Here is a 25,547-nt window from a genome sequence, read left to right on the forward strand (position 1 = left end):
GCAGAAGTTGGGCTTCCTAGGCACCCACCCTCATCCTGGCTTTTGGGAGACTCTTGGAGGAATTAAAATCGGTGGTCTCTGGAGGACCTGATGTTCTTTGGGAGTGACAATTAGGTGGTGTAGGTTGAGAAGCAGCCAACGATTACCATCTGGAACATTAAAACAAAAAGATCCGAACCTGAGTTATGCTGTGGTTTGGGTGTACTTTCTCTCAGTCCGTGCCTCCCTGGTGTGTGTGGAATTGGGCCGACGTGGCTCTTGGATCGCCAGCAGGCATCTTTTTAATCACTACCAAAGCTTTATTTTTGGTGCTTTTATGCTCTAGGAAGATTGCATAGGTCATGATGTAAAGCATTACCTTAAAACATACTGTACAACACCCCACTTGGAGAAGGTGAGAAGTTTTAATGTGCTTCGATGGCTTAACTTTCCACAGCTTTCCATTCAGATTTTACTCATCCCGACGACACGCGGAGGCTCTGGCTCTAAGCCCAGGTTTCTCTTAGCAGAGGAAAATGGAGCCATTCCCTGCAATTTTTTCCTCGTTACCAAAATCAGCCTGTGGAGTTTTCAGTCTCCATTTACAGTAGAACAAAGCAGACTCTGCTGCTGCTCTTCTGTTTCATCTTGTAGACCACTTCGGGGGAGGGGTTGGTTGGGGACAGTGAGTGGCTGCCGAGCTATGGAAGTGTCTGGGAGAGGCACGCAGTTCCAGGAGAGTTGGGGCAGCAGAATCCTCATCTGGGTTTTGCTCCTAGTGAGATCACATCTTTCCTGGGAGGCAGAGCTTGCACCCCACGTCCCCCACCCCGGCCGTGAGCTCATTTCAAAACCCGAAGGCTCCTGGGACTAGAGTGTCGCGGGTTCCTGGCTTCTTAGGAAGGGGCTGGGGTGGGACAGGTTGGACCACCTGAGGGGGAGCTCTGTCTGTCCCCCTTCCTGTCCTTGCCCCCTCACCCCTTTCTGCCCAGTCCTTCAGCCTGGAATGAACCTGCAGCGCCTTCTCCAGGTAGACTCTAGCAGCTGGCAGGGGCTTTGGTGGCCGTGGGCCCCAGGGTACAGCAGGGCCGGGTTCAGGGTGCACTTCGTGTGTTCAGTCCCTCCGTGGTGGACGCAGGCGTTGCTGCTGTGATTTTCACTTTATGCTGAACAGAGCTGCACAGGGAGGTGCCGGCATTCTCTGCTGACGGTTCAGTGTCTCTGGTGTCGGCCCCGCTGGGCACTTGGCGGGTCAGCAGGTGCTGAGAACTCAGCCTGCACGGTGCGCCCTGGGGACTCGGAGCTGCATGGAGTATGACAGGCTCATCGGCTTGGCGCACGTTCGCTGGTGCCTGTCTGTTCTCTGGCTCAGGTGCCACAGAGGAGGGAGGGAGAGCCACGGGCCAGCGGCCAGGGCCCCGTGAGGGTCGCAGGAGGCAGGCGTGGCCGCCCGGGGTGGGCTGCGGTTTCTCAGGGGTCCAGGCCGTCCTGAAGTTCAGTAGCGGGGGGTGGTCACACCGTGGACAGTCTGGTCTCTGTGAGTAGAACTGTGATGAACGAGGCAGGACAGGGCCCCAAGGCCTGAGCATAGGCTCTGGTCCTCAGGGAGTCCAGGCGGGTCACCTAGGGCAGGCACGTGCCCAGTCACACCTGGGCCTTCGGGTGGGCACAGGGGGCCCCGTGAGGATGGGCCCGGGGTCAGGCTGGGGCGGCTGCACTGTTGCCTGGAGTAGTGACGTTGGTGAGTGAAGGCAGAAGCTGTGTAGTACGTGTGACATGATGGGACGCGAAGGGTGCCCGACGCCCAAGCCTAGTGCGGAGCGTTGGGGAGGCACCGCAGGCTCGAGCGATGCCTGGGGCTCCTGTGCGGGGGCCAGGGGCCCGGGGCCCTGGGGGCTGCTCAGCCATGGTGTTTCCACAGGCCTGGGGATCGGGGTGCAGGCAGTCCACCCCCTCCCTGGACCTGTGTGGGGCCCATGCTTGACAGGTGGCTTCATCGAGGCAGAGGCTGCTCGTTGCACATGGGCACCAGGACCCTGCGGGAACCAAGGCCAGAGGCCGCCCTTAGCCTGTCTGAGGAGGAGCCCGTGAAGGACTGGGCTGGACTCCTGGTCCCACGTGGCCACACCTGGACGGAGGAGGACTCAGGCCGGGCTGGCTTAGCGGGCATTAGCAGGGGTGTGAGTGATCGGAGAAGCAGAGTTCCATGCAGCCTGGCCAGCGGCGTCTGCCACGCGGGTCTGTTTAGAAGTTTCTTATTTAACGAAATGGCAAGTGGGCCCCAGCCAGGAAAGCACCAGCCCAGGCAGATGTCAGAGCCCCACTCTTTGAAGGCACGGTGTCTGAGCAGATGTAAAGACGGAAAAGCCATGGGGTAAGCACGTGAGAACTTGGAGTGTCCCACACGCACGTCTCGTTAGGCCCACACTTAGACTGCACAGCCAGAGAGATGGGGCCCTGCAAAGTGAGGGGCGAGCCGGAGCCGCAGCAGATTGAGCTCGGGTTCTCTTCTCAGAGGCAGCGACAGCGACTGGGGATCTGCCCTTGCTGTGTGTCACGCACACCTGAGTCCTCTCAAACCACTAAGCACTGGGGTTACATGGCCACTACAGCCCAGTGCTGGGTGGCAGCACTGCTCACCACCTCAGGAAGACACGTGTCAGGCCCTGGTGTGCTGGGCCTCCACGTGGCCCGGCCCCTCTGAGGCTGATGGCCCCTCTTGTCCCTATGCTTCCTCCCAGGCCCGCCAGTGCCACCACCCCAGGGGCACGTTGCCCCCCAGGACTCGCCTGTGGGACCAGGGGTAAGTCCAGGCTCAATGGGCCTTTTGAGAATTCCAAAACCAATTTTGTAAAGGCTCTGGGTGCAGGGACATTCTCTTTGCATCTCTAAGGACAGTTGATGTCTTGTTTGCTTTCCTGGGGCTGGGAAGGGTCCCAGGAGCCAGAGGGGGGGGGCAGGTGTCCTAGTATCCCTCCCGTCCTTTGTGCATTCGGTTCCTAACATGCTGCTCGAAGCACCGCTTGCTTCCAGGACGGTGGCTTCCCGAGATGGTTAGTGACTTTCGAGGCTGCCATGAAAGGCACTTTTCCCCACTTTTAAAAATGATGCATTCTCCCTAGTGTTTTGTCTAAGGGTTGAGAAGCATCAGGACTGAACTACCTTTGTTGTCTTTCTGAGACACCGAGGTGTGGTCTCCACCCACTCCTCTCCCAACCCCCTCTGCCAGGACAGGGCACCTGGCAGTCACTGCTGCCCAGGGAGCCGGGCCCTGGCTTCCTTGGGTACCAGGAGCAGGTGCTGGTGGACACAGGGCCGCAGCAGAGACCTGGCTCATTGTCCACTACCTGTCAGAGAGCTGACGTGTCCACATTCAGGGTCCCTGTGTGGGAAGGGAGGGTCTGGGCTGCTTGGCCGTTGGCTGGCTGCCACTGCTGCCACTCTGGAATGAATTTGAACAAGGTCACAATTGGCTTGTCCCCCTGATGACGTCGTCTGCTAGCATCACCCTGGAAACTGACTTTCTAGAAAAGTTGAATAATTCAGTATCAAAGGCTGTCCCCAAGAAGCAGCTTTAATGTGTGCCGTGCAGCTTGGAAACGGGACCAGAAGAGATGTATTCCCCTGTGGAAACATGTTTAGTAACAGCTTATCCCAGCATTTTCCCTCCAGCAGTTTCCACGGGGAACCACACAGTCTCTAAAGAGCCTTTCTGCCTCCTGAAGATGCTGCCGGGATCCCCCATTGCTACCAGCACCCCCTCACCAGTCCTTTGGACCCCTCTTCACATACTGAGTCCTCTGTACCAGCACCTGCCTTGGGCCAGCTGCCATTGTTGGCAGCAGATGTCCTATTTATAATGTGTGTTATAAACAGAGCCTACAGTCTGAGAGATGGACCCACAGTCGTGGATCGTGGGCCCTGCATCCTTCCACACCGTCCTTTCATAGCAGCGTCCATTTTCCAAGTTTGTAACATGCACAGAAGGTTTACCATGTGCCGGGTACCATGCCAGGCCCTTTGCAGTTAATTCTCATGATAGTCCTGGATTTAGGTACGATTATCATCCCCATTTTACAGGTGAGGAGACCGAGGCACACAAGGTTAGGTGACTTGCCCACAGTCACATGGTAATGAAGGGACAGACTGGAGAGTCCTTCCCCAGCTGAGTGTTCCCAGAGCCCACGCCGGCTGGCCCATGTCATAGGAGCACAGGTGGTTAGAACCGGACGGGGTCTGGGAGACGGTCAGTCCAGGGATGGAGGTGAGACCCACAGAGGGCTGAAGACCAGCCAGCCCTCCCGCCTGTGAGTGGCAGGGAGCTTGGCTTCCCTGGCCCTCTACCCTCCTCCTCTTGCTTCTCCTTCTTAATATTTTTACTCAGATACTGCAATCTAGGAGAGACCACAGAATCGTCTCTCTCGATAATTCAAATAAAGGAAATCAGAAGCAGTTTGGGGTCCAGACCAGCTTGACCAGGGGATGGCAGACCTCTCTGCTGTCTTTGGCTGCATCCAGAGTCCTCCGTCCTTCAATGAGTGTGCCAGCATGGGTGGGAGGGCCTTCGTGACATCATTGGGGTGCCTTTCATCGTCTCACCCAAGATTTCTTCCCTTCAGTTGTCACTTTCCCAGCTGGCAGCTTCCCCACAGTCCCCAGCTTGGCGCCACTCGGCCAAACTGCCTTCACAGCAGCCCGACGGCTCTGATCCCTCCTGGGCCCAAGTGGTGAGTGCACCCCACGTCCCTCCAGGCATCGCCCCAGATTTCTGACTTCCGTGAAGTCTTTCGGCTTTATGAGCACACTGGTCATTGGTTAGGTGACCGAGACCACCGTGGGTTCTCTGCGATACGCGCATGGGGACCTTCCAGGCATCAGAAATTTGCCACCATTCTGTCTTGGTGCCCAAGGAGCGTTTGGTCCGGGAGCTCCTTGATTTACGCTTTTGCTCTGTCTGAGAAACAAAGTAGAACTTCCCTTAGTTAGCTCTCTGCACATGGAGGAGAAACTAAGTTTCCACAGAGATTAAAATAGAAGCTGATCCAAGCCGCCAGCTCTGCAGGACCCTCTCCTTGCTGTCAGCAGGTGAAGGAGAATCAGTGCGGCCCACTGTCCTGGGTTCCAGTGAAGCCGATGGCCCCACATAGGCCTGTGTTTCCACTGACCTTGGGGAATCCACACAGAGTTTGACCTCAAAAGCATTCTGGTTCCCCTGCAAAGTGGTTCAGCTCCAGTCTTGTGCTGGAAGTCCATGGAGGAAAAGTACCTCCATGTAATTACTTGTTTGCAGGCACTCACGGTGCCCTGAAGTGCTTATTCTAGAATGTAACTGGGGTCCGTGGCTTCATGAAGAGCTTGCGTCTCTTATTGGCATCTGAGACACGTGTTGGGGTGGCCTCCGCTTACGAGCTGTTCCTTTAGAACTAAAACAGGAAGGGCGGGAAACAAGCTTGAAAGAGAGCGTCCTGGATGCCCAAACAAGCTCTTCATTTAGACATGCATTTATTTCCTGCCTTGGAGGACAGTGGAAGGCGTAGTACGCGTGCCATGGGGACAAGAGAGGCGTCTGTACACACCAGCCAGGGGCTCGGTAGCACAGTCTGTCTTGCAGTGTTGAAGGAGGTTTCATCTTCCTTTTTCATAAACATGGTTTTGAAGTTAATTCACCTTTTCAGACATCACCTGTCTTCCCACTGAGTTGTTCGTAAAATGGACGATTCCTTCCTCGTTGCTTTTCTTTTCAAATCAACATAAAATACAGGATGCCCAGATAAACAGTATTTCAGGTAAACGATGACTTTTTAGTGTAAGCTAAGTATTACGCGGGACGTATTTATTCTAGAACCAGTCATTGTTTTCCTGCCGTGAGAAGGCAGCGGAGCGTCCTGTGTTTTCATTTGCTAACGCTGACAGTGGGTTATTGAGGAGCCCCCACACCCGAGCGCCCGGGTTGCAGGTGGGGGTCCTTGCTGGCCTCACGTGGGGCCTCGTGTTGTTCAGCAGGAGCTCCCCTCGGAGGGCAGGATCTCTCACCTGGAAGCAGACCTGAGCCAGACGTCCTCGGTCCCGGGAACGTCGTTCGCCGAACATTTGCAGGAGCTGCCTTTTGCACCGGTGCATGCACCGATTGTCGTGGGAGCCCAGACCCGGAGGTGAGGGGTGGGCCTAGGGGGGCCCCGGGCAGTGCTGTGTGACCAAGACCGTTTGGCTCTCTGAACAGCAGGCTTTCCCCAGAGAGGTGGGTTTCCAGGCCCCGCTTCTCTGCCCGGCCTCTCCCGGAGCAGGCTGGCTGAGGACGTCTTTCTGTCTCAGCTCTGGAAGTAAGCTCTCGCGAGCCTCAATGGTGCTTCTGCAGTCCTCCGGCTTTCCTGAGATTCTGGATGCCAGTAAGCAACCAGTCGAGGCTGTAAGTCCTACAGATCCTGTGAAATTCAACCCTCAAAAGGAAGAATCAGATTGTCTGCAAAGCAACGAAATAGTGCTACAGTTTCTTGCCTTTAGCAGGTAAATTCTTGAATCTTCTGTCTGTTACTCTTTACCTGGCTTTTTCGTTTCTTGCATTGAAGAAAAAGTCCTGTGTGGTTCTGACTTGGCAGCACGCTCTATGTTCAGGCTCGTTAGATTAAGGGATGCCATCTGTTTTTACTTTGGTTTGGCTCGGCCCCATTCACAGCCATTTCTAAATGCTATACAGCCTGCTTTGCCCCATTGTCTGTGGTCCTTAATAAAAACGGGCACAGTATGTCGTTGGCCAGCTCTCAGGAATGGGTGTGGCTCTGAGAGCAGGGTCTCCAGCCACACCTCAAGTGGGTTGATGTCTGGCGGGCTCCCCGAGGTCACAGGAGAGCTGTCTGTGTGGGTGAAGGAGGCCGTGTCTTACCCATGGCCCCCGTGCAAGTGGGTCCCGGAAGCCCGGCTCGCTGCTGTGGGTACCTGATTCATTCAGAGCTTTGTTGCACTCAGGGTGCCCCAGGACCGCCAGGGAACGCCGTGGCCCCAGACTGTGTATTTCACCTTCCAGTTCTACCGCTTCCCGCCCACGACAACACCGCGACTGCAGCTGGTCAAGCTGGACGAGACTGGGCAGACCAGCGCTGGCCACGTGTCACACATCCTGGTTCTGATAGATAAGGACGGCTCCTTTGATGCTGGTGAGAGCTGTGCCGCTGGTGACCCTGAGGAATCCGGTGCTAAGCTTTGTCAGTTTCCTTGTTCAATATTGTACGAGGAACATTTTCAAACATATACAGGATTTGAGAGAACACTGGAATGAACCAGCCGCTGCCAGTGAGCTCCCACAGTTACCTGCTGTATCCCCACCCAGACCTCTTTCCAAACCAGGCTTATTTTGAAGCCCAGCCCAGACAGCATATAGTGTCATCTGTAAGCATTTCCTTATGTATAGCTTGAAAACCTAAGTCTTTTCTGAGAAACTTAAACTCAATAATATTATCTCACCTCAAAATTAATAATAATTCCTTAATATCAAATGCCTAGCCAATACTACAATTTTCCCAATAACTTCAGAAGGTCCACGCGATGGAATGAGGACTCTCACGTCTCTCTCTCTCTCTCTCTCTCTCTCTCTCTCTCTCTCTCTCTCTCTCTCTCTTCTCTCTCTCTCTGTAGCTGCCATCCCATCCCCAGCCCCGTTTTTCATTTTATTTGTTGAAGTAACCACGTTGCTTGTCCCCTCGAGCTTCCCACAGTCTGCACTTTGGTTTTACACCCTAGTGGTGAAATCAACGGTGTCCCTCCCTCCCGTTTCCCTGTAAATTGGTAGTTAGAGCTCAGCGCGTGATCTGATGTGTGCTTTTTGTTTGGAGCAAGGATTTTCTGCGGCCGGCGGTGTACACACCAGTTCTGCAGTGGCACAACGCCCTGTTACTTCTATTACGCTGCGTCAGTGGCCATCAGGGCTGCCACTTAGAGTGATTCTGTCATGCGAAGTTGCACTATGGTGACGTTTTAGTTCTGGAACACCTCCTTTGTTTTTCAGCTGGAATCCTCCATAAAGAAACACTTCCCCTCCCCACCTTCCTGGTTACCTTGAGGTGCTGTCATATAGCAAAGGTAGCATAATGCTGGATTCTTCACTTTTGTTTACTAATTTTCAAAATAATGAGACATTTCCCAGCATCTTTTCATGATGGGTCTAGTGGCTTTTTCCCCCCCTTTTCTTTTCTGGTATCATTATAAACTAATGGATTTAAACTGCAGTGGATCGAAACATACCAAATATATTGTTGTTTTTTCAGATGGTCAGTTGTCCCATCTTTGTCCAGTCACGTGCCTTCTAAGGGACAGAGCTGGGATCTGAACCTCTGTTGCCTTTTGAGAGAAAGTAACAGGTGCAAAAAGACATATCAAAATGTTAAGTGAGTAGTTTAACAATAGTAACGTCAGACAAAAGGCCAATGCAGTGCTGGGATAAAGAAGCTTATTAAATAACAGTCAAGGGAATAAGCCACTAGGAAAAGAAACAGTTCTTAATCTGTGAACTAATAAACGCAACCTTGAAATATAAAGCAAAAATCGACAGACTTTATAAGGAAATTGACAAACCTACAATCATAGGAGATTTTGACAAGCCTGTCTCAGTAAACTGATAGATCAAGGAGAAAAACTTAGTAGATATTATATTACAAAATACAATTTAAAAAGGTGATCTTATAAAAACCGGTATCACAAATTTAGAGAACATGCGTTATTTTCAAGCATACTTTGAAACTTATAAAAACTACTCATTCAAATATATACATGTTGGACCACCAAGCAGGTGTCACCTTAGACCGAAAAAACTCTACATCAAGTCTGACTGTATGGTGGTCTCTGCTTATCATGCCACAGGGACAGAATTCTATTAATATCACTGCCTCCCCCCAGAAGGGTCCAGACTGCTGAGTATTTTTGAATTTTAAAACATATTTCTAATTATTCCACAGGTAAATTAAGAAATCAAAATAGAAATGACTGTTGAAAACTGAAAGACAAAATAACATTGCATATCAAAGCTAATGAGATACAAGTAAAATGGCAATTACAGGGAGATTTACAGCTTTAAATGTGTATATTGGGAGAGGAGAATATCTTCTAAAATGCTGATCTAATTGTTCAACTCAAGAGGTTTGATGAAAAAAAACAGAACAAACCCAATAAAAGTAGAAAAGAGGAATTTAAAAATGAGCAGAAATGCTGAGACAACAAAGAAGCCACAGGAAGGGTGAGCCAACTAGTTAGGCGTGAGGCATCATGGGTACAGAAGGTACTGCCCCTTTCCCTGTCCAAGGTCAGAAGGTCACACTCAGTCCAGAGAGTCAGAGCTGTTGTGGGAATGGGGTCCCTCTGAGAGCCACACGTGCTTGCTCGCTCTCACCCCCAGGCTGACTGCTGCAGGCAGAGTAGGCCGGACAGCAGTGGCCAGCCTCGGACCGTGGGGCAGAGCTGGGGACCCTAGCGCCCTCTCTTCCTGCGGGCAAATGTGAAAAGAAGAGACAGGGGAAGGGGTGAGCACCTCAGGCCCTGTTCCTTTCCCCAAACCCTGCAGCCCATGAGCTGTTCTTGCCTGGGAGCCTGTGGCCGGGATGGATGGAGGATGTTCTCCTGCAGCATGTTTGGGGCGTGGGGTGGGGGGATCTGGGCCCCCTCGGTGGCGTGTGCTGAGCTCTGCATGTGTGAGTATGGAATCTCAGTTTTGACAGGAGATGTTGCCTAATTTCTCCTTAAATCCTGTGCACCCAGCAGAACAAACTCCCTGGCCAGCCTGTCAGGGCCTTGTTCTTCCTGCCCAGTGTGGACTGTTTCCCAGGGACTGGTGGAAACCATACATCTTATTTTGGGAGGAGTTTGTCGTGTATGTTGGAAAGACATGTAGTCTTCTGAACACCACTCTTCATTTTGTTAATTTGGATGTTTTATGCTGTTTTTAACGAATGTGTTTATTGAACTGGAGCTATGATGGAAGCAGAAATTAGCAATTGTGACCAGAGCAGAAATCTCTTCAGAGTGTGAAGATGATAAATGCCTCCAGCTGCCTTTGGGCTCATTTGGGGCTTCTTCGGACAGGCTCTCCCGGCTTCCAGATGAGGTACCTGGTAGACCCCGGATTCCTGAAGCCCGGCGAGAGGCGCTGGTTCAGCCGCTACCTGGCCGTGCAGACGCTGCAGGTTGACGTCTGGGACGGGGACTCATTGCTTCTCATCGGATCTGCCGCCGTTCAGATGAAGGTAGCAGGCTGTGCAGGCCGAGCACGGCTTGGGGGGGACTGTCCTCCAAGAAGGTTGTCTGTTCGTGGTGCTGGCCGTTGTCCAGCTGGACGGTGGTCGGCTTCCAGTTCATAAATTCAAAACGCTGCCGAGCGGTCTCCTTCCTAAAAGGAAACAGTTTTCATGGAATCTACATTCTGTGATGCTGGGTCATATTTTCACAGACTGCCCAGGTAATGTCACCTTCTGCCCCATCGATGTGGAGGCTGTGAGGTCCCTGAGAGCAGCGCCAGGTTGGCCTCATTACCTGAGGACCTGGCTGGATATCGTCAGTGTGGAAGGAAGGGGTTGGGGTGTGAAAATGTGACTTTATGCCCGTTGGTGATGAGCTGTGCTTTTCTACTTCCAGTTAGAGTTAGGCTGAGTTCTTCCTCCAGCTGAACTGCCCCTTCCCCTCATACTGGCGCCTAAGTGCACGTGTTCATGCGGTTCTTCCCTGGGGTCTCTCCAGACCTTCTCTGTTCCGTGACCGGGGTCCCAGACGGTCAATGGAGAGTTGACATGGCAGCTCCTGGGCCAGGGACTGGGGCCACTTCCACTGGCCACGCAGTGTGAGGGCCTGAGAGTCTTGCTCCCAGCCGTGGGTGGGGTGGAGAGGAGACAGCACCGTGCCGGCCGCTCCTGAGTCTCTCACTTTCATCCAGTCTTCAGTCCCATGTGGCTGTTTTCCTTCTGGACGTCAGCCGAGACCCCCGCGCCCCCACCTCAGTTTCCCTGCCTTAGCCTAGCCCGCTCAACAGCAGCGTCATCTCCGAGACCTACAGGTCCGAGCTCCTCCTCCTTGCTCCCCAGCACCCCTTCACCATGACGAGCTCATGGCTCCTGTACCGTGATGGCCAGGCTGCGTGTGTGGTCCCCCACCGCCGACACCGTGTCCTCCTCTTCGGGCCACTGCCTCCTCGCCCTCCCTCCCTACCTGATGGCTGACCTGGGCTGTATTCCTCCGCCCCCCAGGACTCATGTCCACCCCTGAGGGCATTGGGAGGATTCGGGGTGGCAGTGTGCATATGGCCGGGGTGGGGGCCCACACGTGTGGAGGATAGCAGTGTCAGCTCATCCTGGTCCCTCAGTCCCCGCCCGGGCCATGGCTCAGGCCCCAGGGGGTCATTGAGTCTACTGCTTGTCTCCCTCACTGACCGGTGATGTCCTGGAGGGTGGGAATGGGATGCAAGGACCATCTCTTGCATGGTCCTAAGCCACAGTGGGCACTGCATGGCCGAGAACGAACAGACAGAGGGATGAGGTGAATGAATGAATGAATGGAGGGAGGGAAGAGGTAAATGGGTGGAGGGAGGGATGAGGAAAGTGGACAGATGGACCCAGGGATGCCGGTGGCAGTGCAGGGGGTACTGGGAGGGCAGAGGGGAGCCCCTGCTGTGGAGCCTTTGGGACCCTCAGCCCTGCTCATCTCAGCTGAGCCCTCGTGTCCCTTGTGAGCTGCCACACCTGGAGGTGGAGCTAGTTGATCTCTTCCTCGACGAGGAGATCTTAAGCAAACACTGTTAAGTCTGTTGGCACAGACTTGGGTAAATTAAAATTAAATTTTACTTTTTAACAGTAAAATATTCCTTAATATAAAATTTACATAGAAAAGAGGGATAATTTATCTAAGAAAAGACAATCCCTTGTCATCCCTGATCCAGAGATAGTTAAGGTATTATCTTTAGCCTCGGACAGACTTATTTTCTGCCTCACGTCGGTGCCTCATAGCTCATTTCACCTGTCCCCTGCTAGTGGACACTCAGGTGCTCTTTCCCTGTTACAATCTTTGCGGGAACATCTTGATGTTACATTTGCTCACATCTGCAGCTCGTTTCCTGAGGGTGACGACAGTGTCACCTCGATAGGGTCACAGTGCTGGTGCCACCCACGCCGGATTGCTCCTCCGCTTCACTGACTGTGTCCTCAGCCCAAGCCTGGGGTCACAGTAACAGTAGCAGAGCCAGGCTTTCAGCACAGTTCTGACTCGGAACTGTGCCAACTCCTCAGACGCGTCGTTTCTGGGTCAGAGGTGCCGACGTGACAGCCTCAGCATCAGAGCTGCTGTTGGCGAGGCTGCTCCTCCGGGGAGCCGAGGTGAGGGCCTTGCTGCCTCCCATTCCCGAGCCTTCACGAGGTGGTATGAGGTCTGGTCAACCGACACGGTGACTGTTTAAATAAAAACCAACAACTTACTACAGTAAAAGACACATTGCCATTAATCTCCCTCAAAATACCCCGACCCACACTCCCCTGCTTCTAACACACGTATCCCATTGTTCTCGCCACTTTCTGAAGCAAGTTCTGCAAGTCCTCTTTCGTGAGTATCTTTAGTTGCGCTGTTATGGCTGCCTCGATGTCCTGAATCCATTCAAAACGTTTACCTTTCATGGTCATTTTGACTTTGGGGAAGAGCCAGAAGTCCCGCGGTGCCAGATCTGATGAGCAAGGTGGCTGAGAACACACCATAATGTCTTTATCTGACAGAAATTGCTGCACCAGAAGCGATGTGTGACGCGGAGCGTGGTCATGATGGAAGGTGATTGATGGCCCACTAAAATACCGCTTCTCTCAACCGCAGCTCACACCGACTGACTGCACTGAACAAGTTGACACTTGTCACACACTGTTCCTGAGGTTCGATGCGCCACTTCCCACGTTGAAGCTCCCTGCCTTCTCGTTGGCTGGCACTGGGCAGCAGCTTTCACTGTACGTTTTGATCACAATGGAAAGGGTCCTTGTCACACATCACTTCTGGTACGGCAGTTTCTTTTGAATAAAAACATTATGGTGTGTCCTCAGCCACCTTACTCACCTGGTCTGGCACCATGTGACTTCTGGTTCTTCCCCAAAGTCAAAATCACCATGAAAGGTAAATATTTTCGATTGATTCAGGGCATGCAGGCAGCCACGACAGCACAACTAAAGATACGCACATAAGAGGACGTCCAGAACTGCTTGAGAAAGTGGCAGGACGATGGGGTTCGTGCTCGAAGCAGGGGGAGGATTTTGGGGGGGGGGTTAATGGCAGTGTGTCTTTTACTGTAATAAATTTTTTTATTTAAACATTTACCGTATTGTTTGATCATACCTCGTAGCTCTAAACAAATCTTTGCGGTGTCCCAGGTGAGAAGCAATACCTGTTTGGGTGTTTCTTTGCTTCCTGGCATGGCTGGGGGTCCCTTCTTGCATTGATCGGCCGTTCTCCAGAGGAGGTCTGTGTGTAGTCCAGCTGCTGAGGCTCTGAACCATGAACTTGGTACGGTTATGTGGGAATGTGGGCAAGCGCTGCTACACGAGCAGGGCCTAAGGCAGCTGAAAGGCCTGGGCCTGGACCCACGAGCAGGGGTCACGTCTGGGCACCTCCACTCCTGGGCCAGGCACTGTCGCTGCTGTGGCAGTGCAAGCATTCCAAAACCCAGGATGTAGACGTAATGTGGTCCCACGCTCTGGTTATGCAAGAAGCACTAGTTGAGAAGTCAGGTGACTTTCCCAAGGCCTCACAGGAAGAGGGGCCCGCCTGGGCCCGGAGGTGACCTGTGGTTCCGTCATTCCTTTGTGGGTCTCAGTAGCCCTTGGCTCTCGCAGAGGACTGACGGGCTAACCTAGATTAGCCGAGAAAACCGTGGTCAGCAAAGTCCTGACACTGCGTGGGTCTGCTCTCGCCCCGCTCTGACCAGCCCAGGCCTGTGGAGATCCTGGCCATTTGGCTCCAGCCGTCTCACAGCCCCTCCTCTGACCCTGTGGCCCATCTTTCAGCCATACTGAAGCCCTCTGCTCCCAGCCCCTGGGGTAAGGGGCTCTGCACTCTGTACCCCGGGCCTGGAGTGGCCCCCAGCCTTCCCTCTCCATAGGAAGGTCCGGCTCAGACCTTGGAACTCTCACTGACCCAGAGATGGGCTCTTCCCAGTGTCCCCTGCCTTGTTCTGTCGCTCTATCTCATCTGTCTCCCTACAGAGGAGACCCCACGAGGGCCGCTCCCAGGCCCATTTCTGCATCCCTGGTATTCACTCAGTGTGTGAATTGGGATGCACGTCATTAAAGAATTGTGGAAAAGACCCTGCATCCAGGACCCAGGTTTTCAGAAGAAGGTGGGCTCTGCCTCGGCCGCCCTGATTGGCACCCTTCTCTCCGCAGCACCTCCTCCGCCAGGGGCGGCCAGCCGTGCAGGTCGCGCATGAGCTCGAGGTCGTGGCAACCGAATATGAACAGGAGGCGATGGTGGTGAGTGGGGACGTGACCAGATTTGGCAGCGTCAAGCCCATCGGCGTCCACACGGTGGTGAAGGGCCGGCTGCACCTGACCTTGGCCAACGTGGGTAAGAGTGCCCGGTGGCTTTGTCTGGTCTCATGTCGTTTCCTGGGCAGCCACGTATCCTCCCAGCTGGAGCATGAGCTCCCTCAGGGCAGTGGCTGCACTGTGGGCCTCACATACTCATAGGAATTCAGACAAACTCTTAGTAGCTTGACCACTGAGTCTGCCCTTGACCACTGGGCACCTGTACTTGACCACTGAGTCTGTCCTGGCACCACTTGTTTGGTGTTTCTGATTTCTGATCAGGATTTGGGATCATTAGTTGCCTAGGTCTTGCCCACGTTTTGCTTCTTGGTGCTGTCCCTGGGGCACCACTGTGACAATCCTCAAGGAAGGGACCGGTTTCAGGAGAGGTTTACTTTGGTAGTATCAGCCCACAGAACTGCCTCATTACAGAGGAGAGAAAAGAGAGATTCCTGAGCTTCCATACAGCCTGGGGTCAAGGCTCTCAGCTCTAACAAGTGTGCTTCTCTGGGGAACAGAGAAGGGGAGGGGAGCAGAGAAGCACACTTGTTAGAGCTGAGAGCCTTGACCGTTTGTCACACGGTGTCCTCAGTTACTGCTCGAGAGGCCCTGGTCCTTCTCCTCCCGCGTGCAGGGTGGGCAGGGCCTGGGCTGCCTATGGCTGGGGTGGACATCCTGGAGGCGTGACTGAGGCCGCCTCGGGGCCGAGGGCCAGTGCGAGCTCCTGTGGGCCCGTGACAAAGCCACAGTCTCCTTTGACGCGGCTGTGGAGGGACTGGAACTCTTCTGGGCAAAACTGAAAGCTGGACAAAACCAAGCCGTCAGAGGGCTGTGGGGCCGTGTCTGTCTGGGTGGGACGCACACAGACCTCTGTCGCTTAATCGGGATTTTCCGTTCCTCAGAACCCAGCCTGAGTTTAAAGGCTCAGGAGTCCCATGGGCCACAGCACGGAGGCGGGCAGAGCTGGGGCAGCAGGAGCGCACACAGCTCATTACGTCGGGTTTGAGGTTTCTGCCTGCTTGTTTACAAATGCGGGATCCGAGGCAGCCTGGAAAGTAGACAATATGGAAACTGCAAAACTCAATTAGGTTCTGGAGAAATAAATGAGCCACGTGTGAGAAGCAGGCATTATTCAAAAGCTCATAGGACTGAGGAAGTTGCAGGAAGCATTCTGCTTTTGAGAGTGTGTTGGTTATTTTTGTATTTAATTCACCAGCCCACAAATGTGCAGTGACTCTGTGTGTTAAAATCTTATCTTCAGAAGAAAGATTAGCGCCATTATATGTTATCTTAAATTGTCATTTTCATACTTTGCCTGCAAGGGAGAGATAAGCTCATGGGTACGAGAGTCTGAGATACCCAGCTTGAGAGGCGGTGCCGCACGTGTGCAGGGGAGCGATTACCAAAGGACACACGCCGCATGCCCCACGCCGTCCCGGTGCGGCCGCACTGCGGTTTCCCCTGTAAATTCTGCGTTTCTTGAAAAACAAAAGTGTTGTGGCTTTTGTTTCTTTATAAAACGGGTTGGTATGCACCGAGCAGCAGGCGCAGGCCAGCAGATTGGGTGGTGGCTGTGTGAGCCCTGAGGGTGACAAGCAGTACGGGCCAGCGTCACCGTGCCCAGTGCGGCCTGGACAGCGCTCCCTGCCTTCTGCCTTCAGGGTGCGTGACCAGCTGGGAGGCCACGGGAGGCGGGTCTGCCCCAGGTCTCCTGTGACTCTCCGTGGGAGAGGGCCGTCCTCGTGCTTGGTGGCTTCTTGGCTGAGACAAGCTCTTTGACGCTCTCGACAGCCTCCTTGCAGCTCTTTCAGTGGTCTTCCGTCATGCGGACGTCGCAGGACCTGAGTTATTTTCTGTTCTGTTCTCCCACTGACCCTGGCTGCGCTGTGTGAGCATGGTTCGGCTGGGAGCTGCACTGTCACTTGTATGTGCAGCCCTCCCTAGGGTCCTCCCTGGGGGCGGCAGGGTGGCCCCGACCCTGGCTCACGGTCAGGGACCCTTGCTCTCAGGGTTGAAGGAGGACCAGCTGGTGTAGACCATGACTCCAGGGCTTGGGGTCAGACAGTGGTGCCATGCTCTGCTTCCACGGCGGAGTGTGGGACAGGTGTGTGGCTGCGTCAGGAGCCCTGCGTGTCTGAAGGGTTTCAGCTCCCTTAGCAGGTGTGTTGGTCCCAGCTGTAACCTTCAGTCTCACCAAAGGGGACGAGACCCGCAGCACTTTCAGATGCCAGTGGCACCCCGAATAAATGCAGCCTCCTTGCCCCCACAGGGCCCCACAGGGCCAAGAGTCATTGTGCACGTAAACTCAGCTTGTCTAGTTTACTGTCCCTTCTAAGCAAACTGGGACTCTGAATACAAATGCAGAAAGAGATGGTCATGAAACCTGGGGACGCCCCTTGTCTGTCTGGCAGGGGACCACGTGGTCCTTCTGGTCCCACAGGCTGCAGTGATGGTTGTCAGTCCTGAGAGCCCAAGCTCCAAGGACGCCGGTCACCTGCCTCGCTGCAGTGTCTGGACCAGAGCCTCACCTTGGTTTCTGCGTGTCTCTCAGACGCTTAAAATAGGCTGGTGCTCCTTTCAGTTAGATGTAGGGACCAAAGGTGGCTTCACCTGCCTAGCAGGGACCCCTAGCCGTTGGATTAAGAGGATGGACGAGTTACAGGAGATTCCAGCTTCCCTCGGTGTGGCATGAAGCCATCGTGCCCACAGCGAGTGCGGGTGGCACATACCTACCTGCCCGGTGACTGGGCTCTGGGTCCTGGGGACTAGGCGGAGAGCTTGCCAAGACCTATGTGCCCATGCAGGCCTCCTGATGTGGGAGAAACAGTGCAGAGCCAGGAGCCCAGATAGCCTCTGAGCTGCTGGCAGAAACGGAGGGCCTGGGTTAGGGGCGTGTCATGCCCCTCCCACGTGGCAAGCAGGGAGGTGCGAGAGACCCGGGGCAGTTCTGGCTGGCTTCTGGGCCCTGGAGCAGGCTGGCTGCTGTCCCTTCTCTGCTGGGCCAGGCTTTCTGTCCCTTCTCCGTCCTGCTTGTTTGCTCTTCTGTCTCACTTAGGGATCTGGGGCTCCTCAAGGACTCTGCTGGTTCTTCCTTGTTTCCATGTTTGTCCCAGCAGTGACCACAGTGACCTAGCAGGTTGGTGGGAAGATTCATGGATGGATTGATGAGCAAGTCTTGGAGCCCAGTGGGCCTCAGAGCTCTTTCTCGGACTTCAGGTGTTCAAGCAGCTCATCCATGAGTCTGGGTGTTGACACCTGGTTCTTTTCCTTTGGGACGAGCTTCGCAATCCGATGACGATGAGCTGCTGGCAGGGGTCAAAAATAGGTCCCATGGGGACAAGAAGAATGTGTTTTGGCCGAAGACTTACCAGCCTCAGTCCACAGGGGAAGAGGGAGAACCCTTTGGCAGAGAATGGGGGCCTCTGTGGGTGGGTGGCGTGTGGGGCAGAGGAGGGTTTCTGGTGGTTCTGATTCAGAGGCAGGGCCAGAGGGAGAGGTGATGGTGGCAAGCGTAGGTGTTCACCAGGAGACGTGAGCCTGAAGTGGGAGCGTCGCGGCGCTTGGGCGACGTGGCGAGGGGAAGCAGCGGTCGTGTCTTCGTAAGGCGAGCAGACCTGCAGATGGGGCAGGCAGGTCCACTGCATGTGACCAGACTGAGATGGAACAGCAGGAGGGGAGGGGCGCAACTGCAGGGGACTGGCGCTGAGGCTCCCCCAGGGAGACCTGGTGGCCTGTCACTGGCCTTGGCAGAGGAAGTGGGGAACTCACTGGCCGGGTGGGAAGACGCAGCCCTGCCTGCCATCTGGTGTCCAGGCGTGGTGGCATGGGCGCCAGGCAGGCAGAAGTGGGCTCCAGGCTGGCTTCTCAGCTTGTTCTGGGCAGGGGACTGGAGCCAGCGTTCAGGCCCGGGCCTCGGGGGCGGCTCTGAACAGGCTCCTGCCGCTGCCGGTGGTGATGGCCCTGAGAGAGGAGGCGGGAGGCCACTGACAGTGCAGCGTTGGCCAGGGCTGCTTTCTGAGCTGAGAGCCTAACGCAGGGCAGGTGACAAGACAGGTGACAAGACAGTCTTCTGTGGCAGGAAGGCCAGCACGAGCTGAGGCTCAGAAAACACTGAAGACAACTGAAGGAATTTACGGACAACGAGCATGGATGTTCTCGGAGAGGAGAACCCTCACCGCTCTCTGTGTATCTGTCACCAGCCTTGAAACCATGTCAGACAAATGGCTACCGCTTGGCCACAGATGATTTCAGCCTGCTGCTTCTGAACCGGGCCTTTCCGCACCCCCAGATTGGGCCTTTGTCCTCACTAGGCTTTGGGGGACGGCCTCCTGCTGCAGTTGCAGGACCCGGCTGCTGTCCCCTGGGGTCTGGAGAGGGCAGCCCATTTGGAGCAGCTCAGAGACCGTCCAACCTAACCTCCCTTGGAAGGATGGCACTCCCTGTGCAGCCTCGGCTCAGACCGGTCTCGAGAGGGACATTTCTTTCAGGCAACTGGGCACAAAAATACCACCTTTGTCACCGAGAAGACAGAGAGCACACCTGCGGGCAGGTGAGTGTGCTGCCGGCCCAGCACTGAGCTTGCCCTGGCAAACTGCAGCCTGCCGGCAGGTGCTACACCTGACATGAGGCCAGGAGCGGCAGGTAGGTCTGAGGAAGCAGAAGAGGCTGAGCTGAGCAGGAACGGTGAACCGGGCACTTCTGGCAGCCCCCAGCAGGCTCGCCAGGATGCCCCTGCCTGCGGGAACAGGAAATGAGCAGCGTGCAACTTGTGTGGTTCATTCCGGAATGCGACTTCCTTAGCTGTGTGTTGTCTCATCTCAAGGTGGAAGCCAAGTCCACGCGGAGAGGCCGTGGGCACCAAGGTAGGATGCCGTCCTCTGGAGAAGCATTTCTGTGGAAACACTTCCTGTTCCCCCCGGGACACTCAGCTGCTGGCCGGTCCGCGGGCGCTGCCTCCGCTCAGCCCTGGGCACGCGCGCCAGTGCTTCTGGCTCTGGGCGTGAATCCATCTGCGGGGGCGTCTCCTCCCTTCAAAGGCTTCTCTGTGGAAACAGCGTGAGAAGAGTCCAGGTTGTGGGGGCTCTTGTGCCCTCAGGTGCATTTGGAGCCAGACGTCAGCACAGGTGCACACAGGCCCTCCTTCAACAGCGTGGCGTTCAGAAGGTCGAGCCTGGGGTGTGAGAACCGGGGCACGTGGTGCTGCTGCTGGGCAGACACAAGGATAAGTGAGGCGCACACTGAGGACCCAGCTTTAATTCCGCTGGGAAGCAGGGCCGGGAAGGAGGGGATGGGAGCCTAGAGAGAAGGGAGGAGCAGAGGCATACGCTCTCACCCGGCACCCCTCTGCTGCACGTTCGGACAACAGTGGAAGGTGGGGATGCCCGCGGTGAGGTGTGGCTGGGCCGTGAAAGCCGGACCTCCTCGTAAGCAGACGGATGTGTCTCATCACACTCGTTTGCTATTAGTGTCTTAATGTCTTCTGCTTTTAATTTAGGTCACTTGTGTGAACAGAGAGTGAGAGATTCCAGGTCGCTGCCGCCATCCAGGTCGCGGGTCATCTCGAATGACGGAGCCAGCCACTTCGAGGGAGGCAGCCTACTTACGCGTGGGGGCCTGAGACGTGAGTGACAGGCAGGACGCTGCCCCTGTGAGTGGGTGGGTCCTGCTGGGTGTGACTGGCGTGGGGGTGGGATGGAGCAAACCGATGGGGGGAGGCTGTGGGTGTATGTGTGTGTGCGCACGTGCATGCGTGTGAGCATGTGTGGTGGTGTCCACGCCCCCCCGGAACTGAGGGCGGAGCGGTGGCTGCCAGTGGAGTTGGGGCCACCTCGATTCACCACGGCCATCAGGTGCTCTAGCCCGGGCTCTGTGGAAGCCACCTGTGCTGCTGTTTTGTAGAGAAATGACAGTCCTATGAGTGGCATTTGGTTTTGGTTAGCTCCTCTTCTGCAGGGGAAGAGGGAATGAAGAGAAGGTCAGGTTGAACACAGACTGATTTGTAAAAACAAATTTGAAACTCCCCGTGTTGGGAAAGGGAGGAATAAACTAATTATGAAGCTTGGGAAATAGAGACCTGGCCTTGGTGGAAATATTTTTCACAGCAGGGAAGTTTTCCTGTCCCCTTAAAATGACACACGGACCTGACTGTAAAATACTTGTCATTGGAATGAAAAGTGGGAAGTGCCCGTTAAGTAGCGCCCCCCTCCACGTTGCAGTGAACCCCACACGTTGCAGTGAACCCCACACATTGCAATGAACCCCACAATGTCACCAGCTTCCTATGTTGCCGCCATCCGACTTTGTTGACCTTGAACCTGTGCTCCGGAAGAGAGTCCCAGGGCTGTGGTTGGTTGGACCTGGGAGGCCTTTGGTTCCATCTTGGAAGGACTCTAGGGTCCCACGAGTCCCCTGAAACTCTAGCCAGTAGTTTGTGGGTCCTTGCACGTTCTCTTGGGGAGGGGGCCCTGTACGCTCAGATGTGACCATGATCCAGGCAGGCTGAGTCTGTCTGGGCCAGCTTTCTCATGTTAATGTTCAGGAAACCGAGGCAAGAGAGGCCAGGTGACTTGGCCGGTTGTGTGGTTAAGGGGAGTGAATTTGAACTGGAATGTGCATTTCTTGCTTTGAGGCCAGTGCTCCTCCATCCCCAGCTGGTCCCTTTGGCCACCGAGAGTGGATGGAGAGTCAGAGTGAGGAGTCCTGTACTCCAGGACCGAGGCTAAGAGTGTTCGTGAAGCGTGTGGCCCGGTGGGTCAGGGGTTCCGCCAGGCAGCGGGGGAGTGGTCAGCAGTGAGGGCTTGCTGAGGGAGTCACGGGCCTCTGGAGGACAGGTGCTCCATCGGAAGGCCTGTGTCCCCCACGGGGCGAGGTTGTGGAGGTAGGAAGTTGTGCAGTTTTACAAAGGTTCTAAGTGCTTCCTGGCTCAGCAGTGTGGCCCCACAGTCACTCTGGAGTTGTGTTTCTGGTTACTTCAGAGCCGGGAGTCGTTTGTTGGGTGATGCAGCTGAACGTATGATCTTGTGATCGTAGACTAACCCCCAGCCTTGCTTGGCTCCTCCCCAGGCCCCTCCCCTGGGGACTGTGGGCCTGGCTCTGCAACCCATCCAGACTGGACCTCCCACCCCGCACTCCTGCTCCCCAGTGACACGGGAAATGCTCTGTCTGGGCGGCCAGTTAAGATGTCCACACGAACTCATGGCATCAGAAAGCACTTAATGGCTTTAAAATAGAGTGGTGGCAGGGAACCTGGAAACAGCACTTGTTTACTTGCGAAGATGGAGGAAGAGATGGGTGAGCAGGGGGAGAGTGCCTTACGACCCTGTGGAGCACTGCCCTAGGAGACTGCAGATGCGAGGACAGAGTAGGTACCAGGCCGGCTGAATTCAGGCTGGTGCTGATTTCCCAGGGGTTCTGGGGGTGCCTGAGAACAAGGGCCTGGTCCTAAGTTGCGGTGCTCTCTCTCTTCCGTGCCTGCCTGTGCTGAGTTGTGTGGTTCTTTGGGAATCTTACAGGTCAGCTTGTGATGTGGCATGGGCCATGCGTGGCTTTGTCACTGGTGCAGCCACTGACGGAAGCAGAAAACGCAGCTCTTCTGCCTGCCTGGCCCATTTCAGCTTCTGTTTGTCTGCTACAGGGCTTTTGTGTGCGTCCAGGGTTTGAATAGAGCCCCTCCCAGGAGACGGTCCCTGGGGGCCCAGGACACCTGCAGGCAGCTGGGTGCAGAGTGGAGGCTGTGAGCTCGGGAGCCAGGCCTGGTCTGAACTCTGTCTGCTGTGACGGGCCCGGGGTCTCTGGCCCAGCAGCACAACTGTCAGAGCCCCTGGATCCCAGTCTGAGCTTGGGGCACGTGACACCCCCACCCAGGGTGTGTTTGAGGACATGAAGGACGGTGTTCCTGAGAGCTCAGAGTGGGGCTTCGGGAGGGACTGCGTGGGAGCAGAGTCACCTGTGCTGGGGAGGCTGTCACTGGGCCCTGGGGCACCTTGGGAGCCTGAGCTGGAGCACTGACCTTTTCCCCTGGAAAATCACCTGGTGGTGTATTATTATAATAAATTTGGTCTAAGGACCAAGATCTGAATTCCTTTTAGTGAGAGGCTGGTAAAGAAGGAGCGCTGTGGAGACCAGGTTATATAAATAGCACCTTCATCAGAACCTTAGAATATGCAGAAAAGAGCAGCACACTTTGTGCCCCTCGCTGGGTCAGGTGGCTCTGGGAGACTCGTAGCCACTTGCCACGTCTGCTTAGAAAACAGATCTCCACACTTTAACCTCTGCTTCCGCTTTGAACCTTCTAGCAGTGAAAAATGTGGTCCAGGCGCAGAAGCTGGCCGACGTGGACAGCGAGCTGGCTGCCATGCTCTTCACCCACTCGCGGCTGGGGGCCAAGGGGCGCCAGGGATCCGGCCCGGAGGCGGACGCCGTGCGCAGGCGTAAGCTGGAGCGGATGAGGGCCGTGCGCCTGCAGGAGTCCGGAGGAGGGCTCGGCTGCCACAGGGCCGGGCTGCTGGTGGGTGCTCTGTCCTCTCTGCGCTTTCCCCAGGCTCCGAGTGGGACCAGGGGTCACTGAGTGGGAGCAGCCTGAACCCCGTCTCTCCTCTTCTCCTGTGTGGTCCTCGCGTCCTCCCAAATCCTACTTGGGGAATGTAAGAGAACTGGACTTTTCAGCCCCCAAGAGAAGTTTTCGAGTCAGAATGACCTGGAGAGCTTTTGATGAAAAGCAAGTCTTGGGCGCCACCCCTGGAGATTCTGTTTCCAGTGGGTTTGGGGGGGGTCCTGGGACCCCAGTCTTTAAGAAAGCTCTGCAGGGAATTCTGAGAGTCCGTAAGGTTTCAGGAGTAAAGTAAAGCTATGACCGGCTTCTATATCCTGGGCTGTTAGAGGCATCATTCTGACCAGAAAAATTCCCAATTTGGGCTGAAAATCTAAATATGAGTCTGTAATATTTTGCAACTTAGAAATAGGAGAGAAGGGTTGTACCTTCTGGGTTTACAGAATAAAGAAGCCAAGGGGCCTTGAGGGAGAGCTTTCAAGACCACCCTTTACATTAAGGCAGGTGTCTGAACAGATGATGTCCCTTCCTCAGGGGCAAAGCCTGTGCCAGTGGTCAGTGGTCACCTGTTGCCCCCCTAGTGTGTGTGGCCCTCGGGTCACAGTGGGTGGGGAAGGGCTCCTGCCCTCAGGTGTGGAGTGTAGAAAGGGAGGCAGAAATAAATGAACCAGCAGAGACTGTTAGTCTAACGGGCAAAGGAGAGGACATGCGAGAGCATGGGCCCAGGTGGGACGAGTGGGGTCGGTGGGCAGAGTCTGGCCGCAGAGGAGCCGCTGTGGCTGTGGGGACGGATTGAAGGGAGGCTAGTGGGGCCGTGGTTGGGACGGGCCTTCTCCCCGGGCCCCAGTGTACAGTGCTCCCGGCTGTGTAGCTGCTGAGGGTGGGGCCCCTGGAGCCGACTGTCAGCGTCGCCTGGGGACTCAGGAGACCCTGCCTCAGTGGTTGGGCTGGGCACATGGCAAGTCCTTAGTCAGGAAGGCTGCCAGTGTTGTTGTTAGCAGTATTATTATTCTTACTTTGCTCCTTTCCTCTTACTTAATGTGTTCTGAGAGAGAAGTCTACAGCTCAGAAACCTCATCTTGAATACAGCAGTGAATTGAGAAGTAATTGGATTTCTAAATACAAGAGCATTTTCTACTAAATTCTAATGATTTCCTGGGTCAGTAGCCCTAGAAAATTTTGAGATGAAAGTAACTCGATTTATCAAATATGTGGTAGTTTCTATCCCTTTAGAGCTTTTACATCCTGCTTTCGAAGAAAGATGAGAATTCTGTGAAGTCAGTGGGTCCTTTGGTCGGGAGGCCGGGGAACGCGGTGGAGCTCCGGTGCTGAGCCAGCCGAGTGCATGGCTTCGTGGTGAAGTGTCCACGCTGGGGGTCACGCACTGGGAGCAGGGGACAGCCAGCCTGGCGTCCGGCTTCCTCTCCCTCCCCGAGCCGTTCTTACGGCAGTTCTTATGGACTTGAGGGAGGCCACGTGTCTCAGGGCTCCTTGGGGAAGGTGACTTGGCCCAGGGGCCAGGAGCACAGAGTGTGGGGCCGATGCCTGTGTTTATGTTCCTGCTGTGCTTTGGGACAGTCACAGGCCTCTCGTGAGGGTCGCTCAGCTTCACCTTTGTCCGCTGTCGGGGCAGTGGCTGGCCCTAGTGACCGCCATTGGTCAGCATCAGCTGCTGTGCATGGGAAGCTGCTGGCCCAGGCAGGCCTTGGTCTGAGCTCCTGCTCTGGGGCTGGACCCTGGGCCTGGGAAGCAGGGCTGGCAGGTTAGCTACTTGTGCGAATTGTTCTGTGGGGGCCTCAAGTGACAGAAATCCCAGGAAACCTGACCAGCTGGCCAAGCAGTGTGAGCCCAATGCCATCTTCAGGAAGATGGGAAGGGAAGAGGGAGGCCAGAGCTGTGCCTGCCTGGTTCAAGCTCTGGAACTTTCTTTCAGATAAGTTGCCCCATCTTTCTTGGGGTGGAGGGAGGCCAGGGGTGTGGGACTAACCACCTACCTTGTCTGTGGTCTGGGAGGAGGCAGGAGAGGGCCAGCAGTTATGGCCTAACAAGTCCAGGGCCATGTGTCTCTACCCATTGCTTTTCACCGTCTGGACCATGGTTATCCGGGAGTCCATTTCCAGGTGGCAAAGCCGTCTCTGTCCTGCTTCTCATTCGCATTGTGTCTGGCCATGTTGTCCAGCACAGCCTGTCAAAGGACCCACTCCACTGAGACGCTCTAATAAAATGTCCACAGAGGGAAGCCTTGAATGTGCACATGACCACCCTCCCATTTTCAAATCCCAGGGAGAAATGAAAGGCTCGGCTTCAGTCCCCTTGCTAGGGGAAGGTCAAAGACAATGTCCAAAGCAATGTAAGTCAGAAATCAAATTTCGTCCTCACTTTTTGAGTTGAAGTCCGAAGGCATTGTATGCCCCTTTCCTTCTGATGTCCAGGCCTCCTCAGTGTTCGAAGGTCCTCAGCGCTGGGCCTGGCTGACCCCCCAGCCTAGGGGCTGCCCT

At 55.0% G+C, this 25,547-nt stretch overlaps 1 protein-coding gene across 4 annotated transcripts in view; it reads left to right on the forward strand.

Moving 5' to 3' along the window:
• NPHP4 (nephrocystin 4) overlaps positions 1-25,547 on the forward strand; it is a 107,004-nt gene that overhangs the window by 69,096 nt on the left and 12,361 nt on the right. For 2 of the 4 annotated variants that reach the window (XM_081057247.1, XM_081057249.1), the window contains 9 exons: positions 2,721-2,782; positions 4,599-4,706; positions 5,980-6,131; positions 6,292-6,483; positions 6,943-7,130; positions 10,045-10,205; positions 14,361-14,541; positions 19,996-20,121; positions 22,796-23,007. In XM_081057247.1, the coding sequence (XP_080913373.1) occupies positions 2,721-2,782; positions 4,599-4,706; positions 5,980-6,131; positions 6,292-6,483; positions 6,943-7,130; positions 10,045-10,205; positions 14,361-14,541; positions 19,996-20,121; positions 22,796-23,007 (1,382 nt within the window). The remainder of the gene's footprint in view (positions 1-2,720; positions 2,783-4,598; positions 4,707-5,979; positions 6,132-6,291; positions 6,484-6,942; positions 7,131-10,044; positions 10,206-14,360; positions 14,542-19,995; positions 20,122-22,795; positions 23,008-25,547) is intronic. The other 2 variants (XM_081057248.1, XM_081057250.1) reach the window with 2 other exon arrangements.

This window comes from Rhinolophus hipposideros (genome assembly GCF_964194185.1).
Source record: "Rhinolophus hipposideros genome assembly, chromosome: 8".
In the NCBI taxonomy this organism is placed as follows: Eukaryota; Metazoa; Chordata; class Mammalia; order Chiroptera; family Rhinolophidae; genus Rhinolophus; species Rhinolophus hipposideros.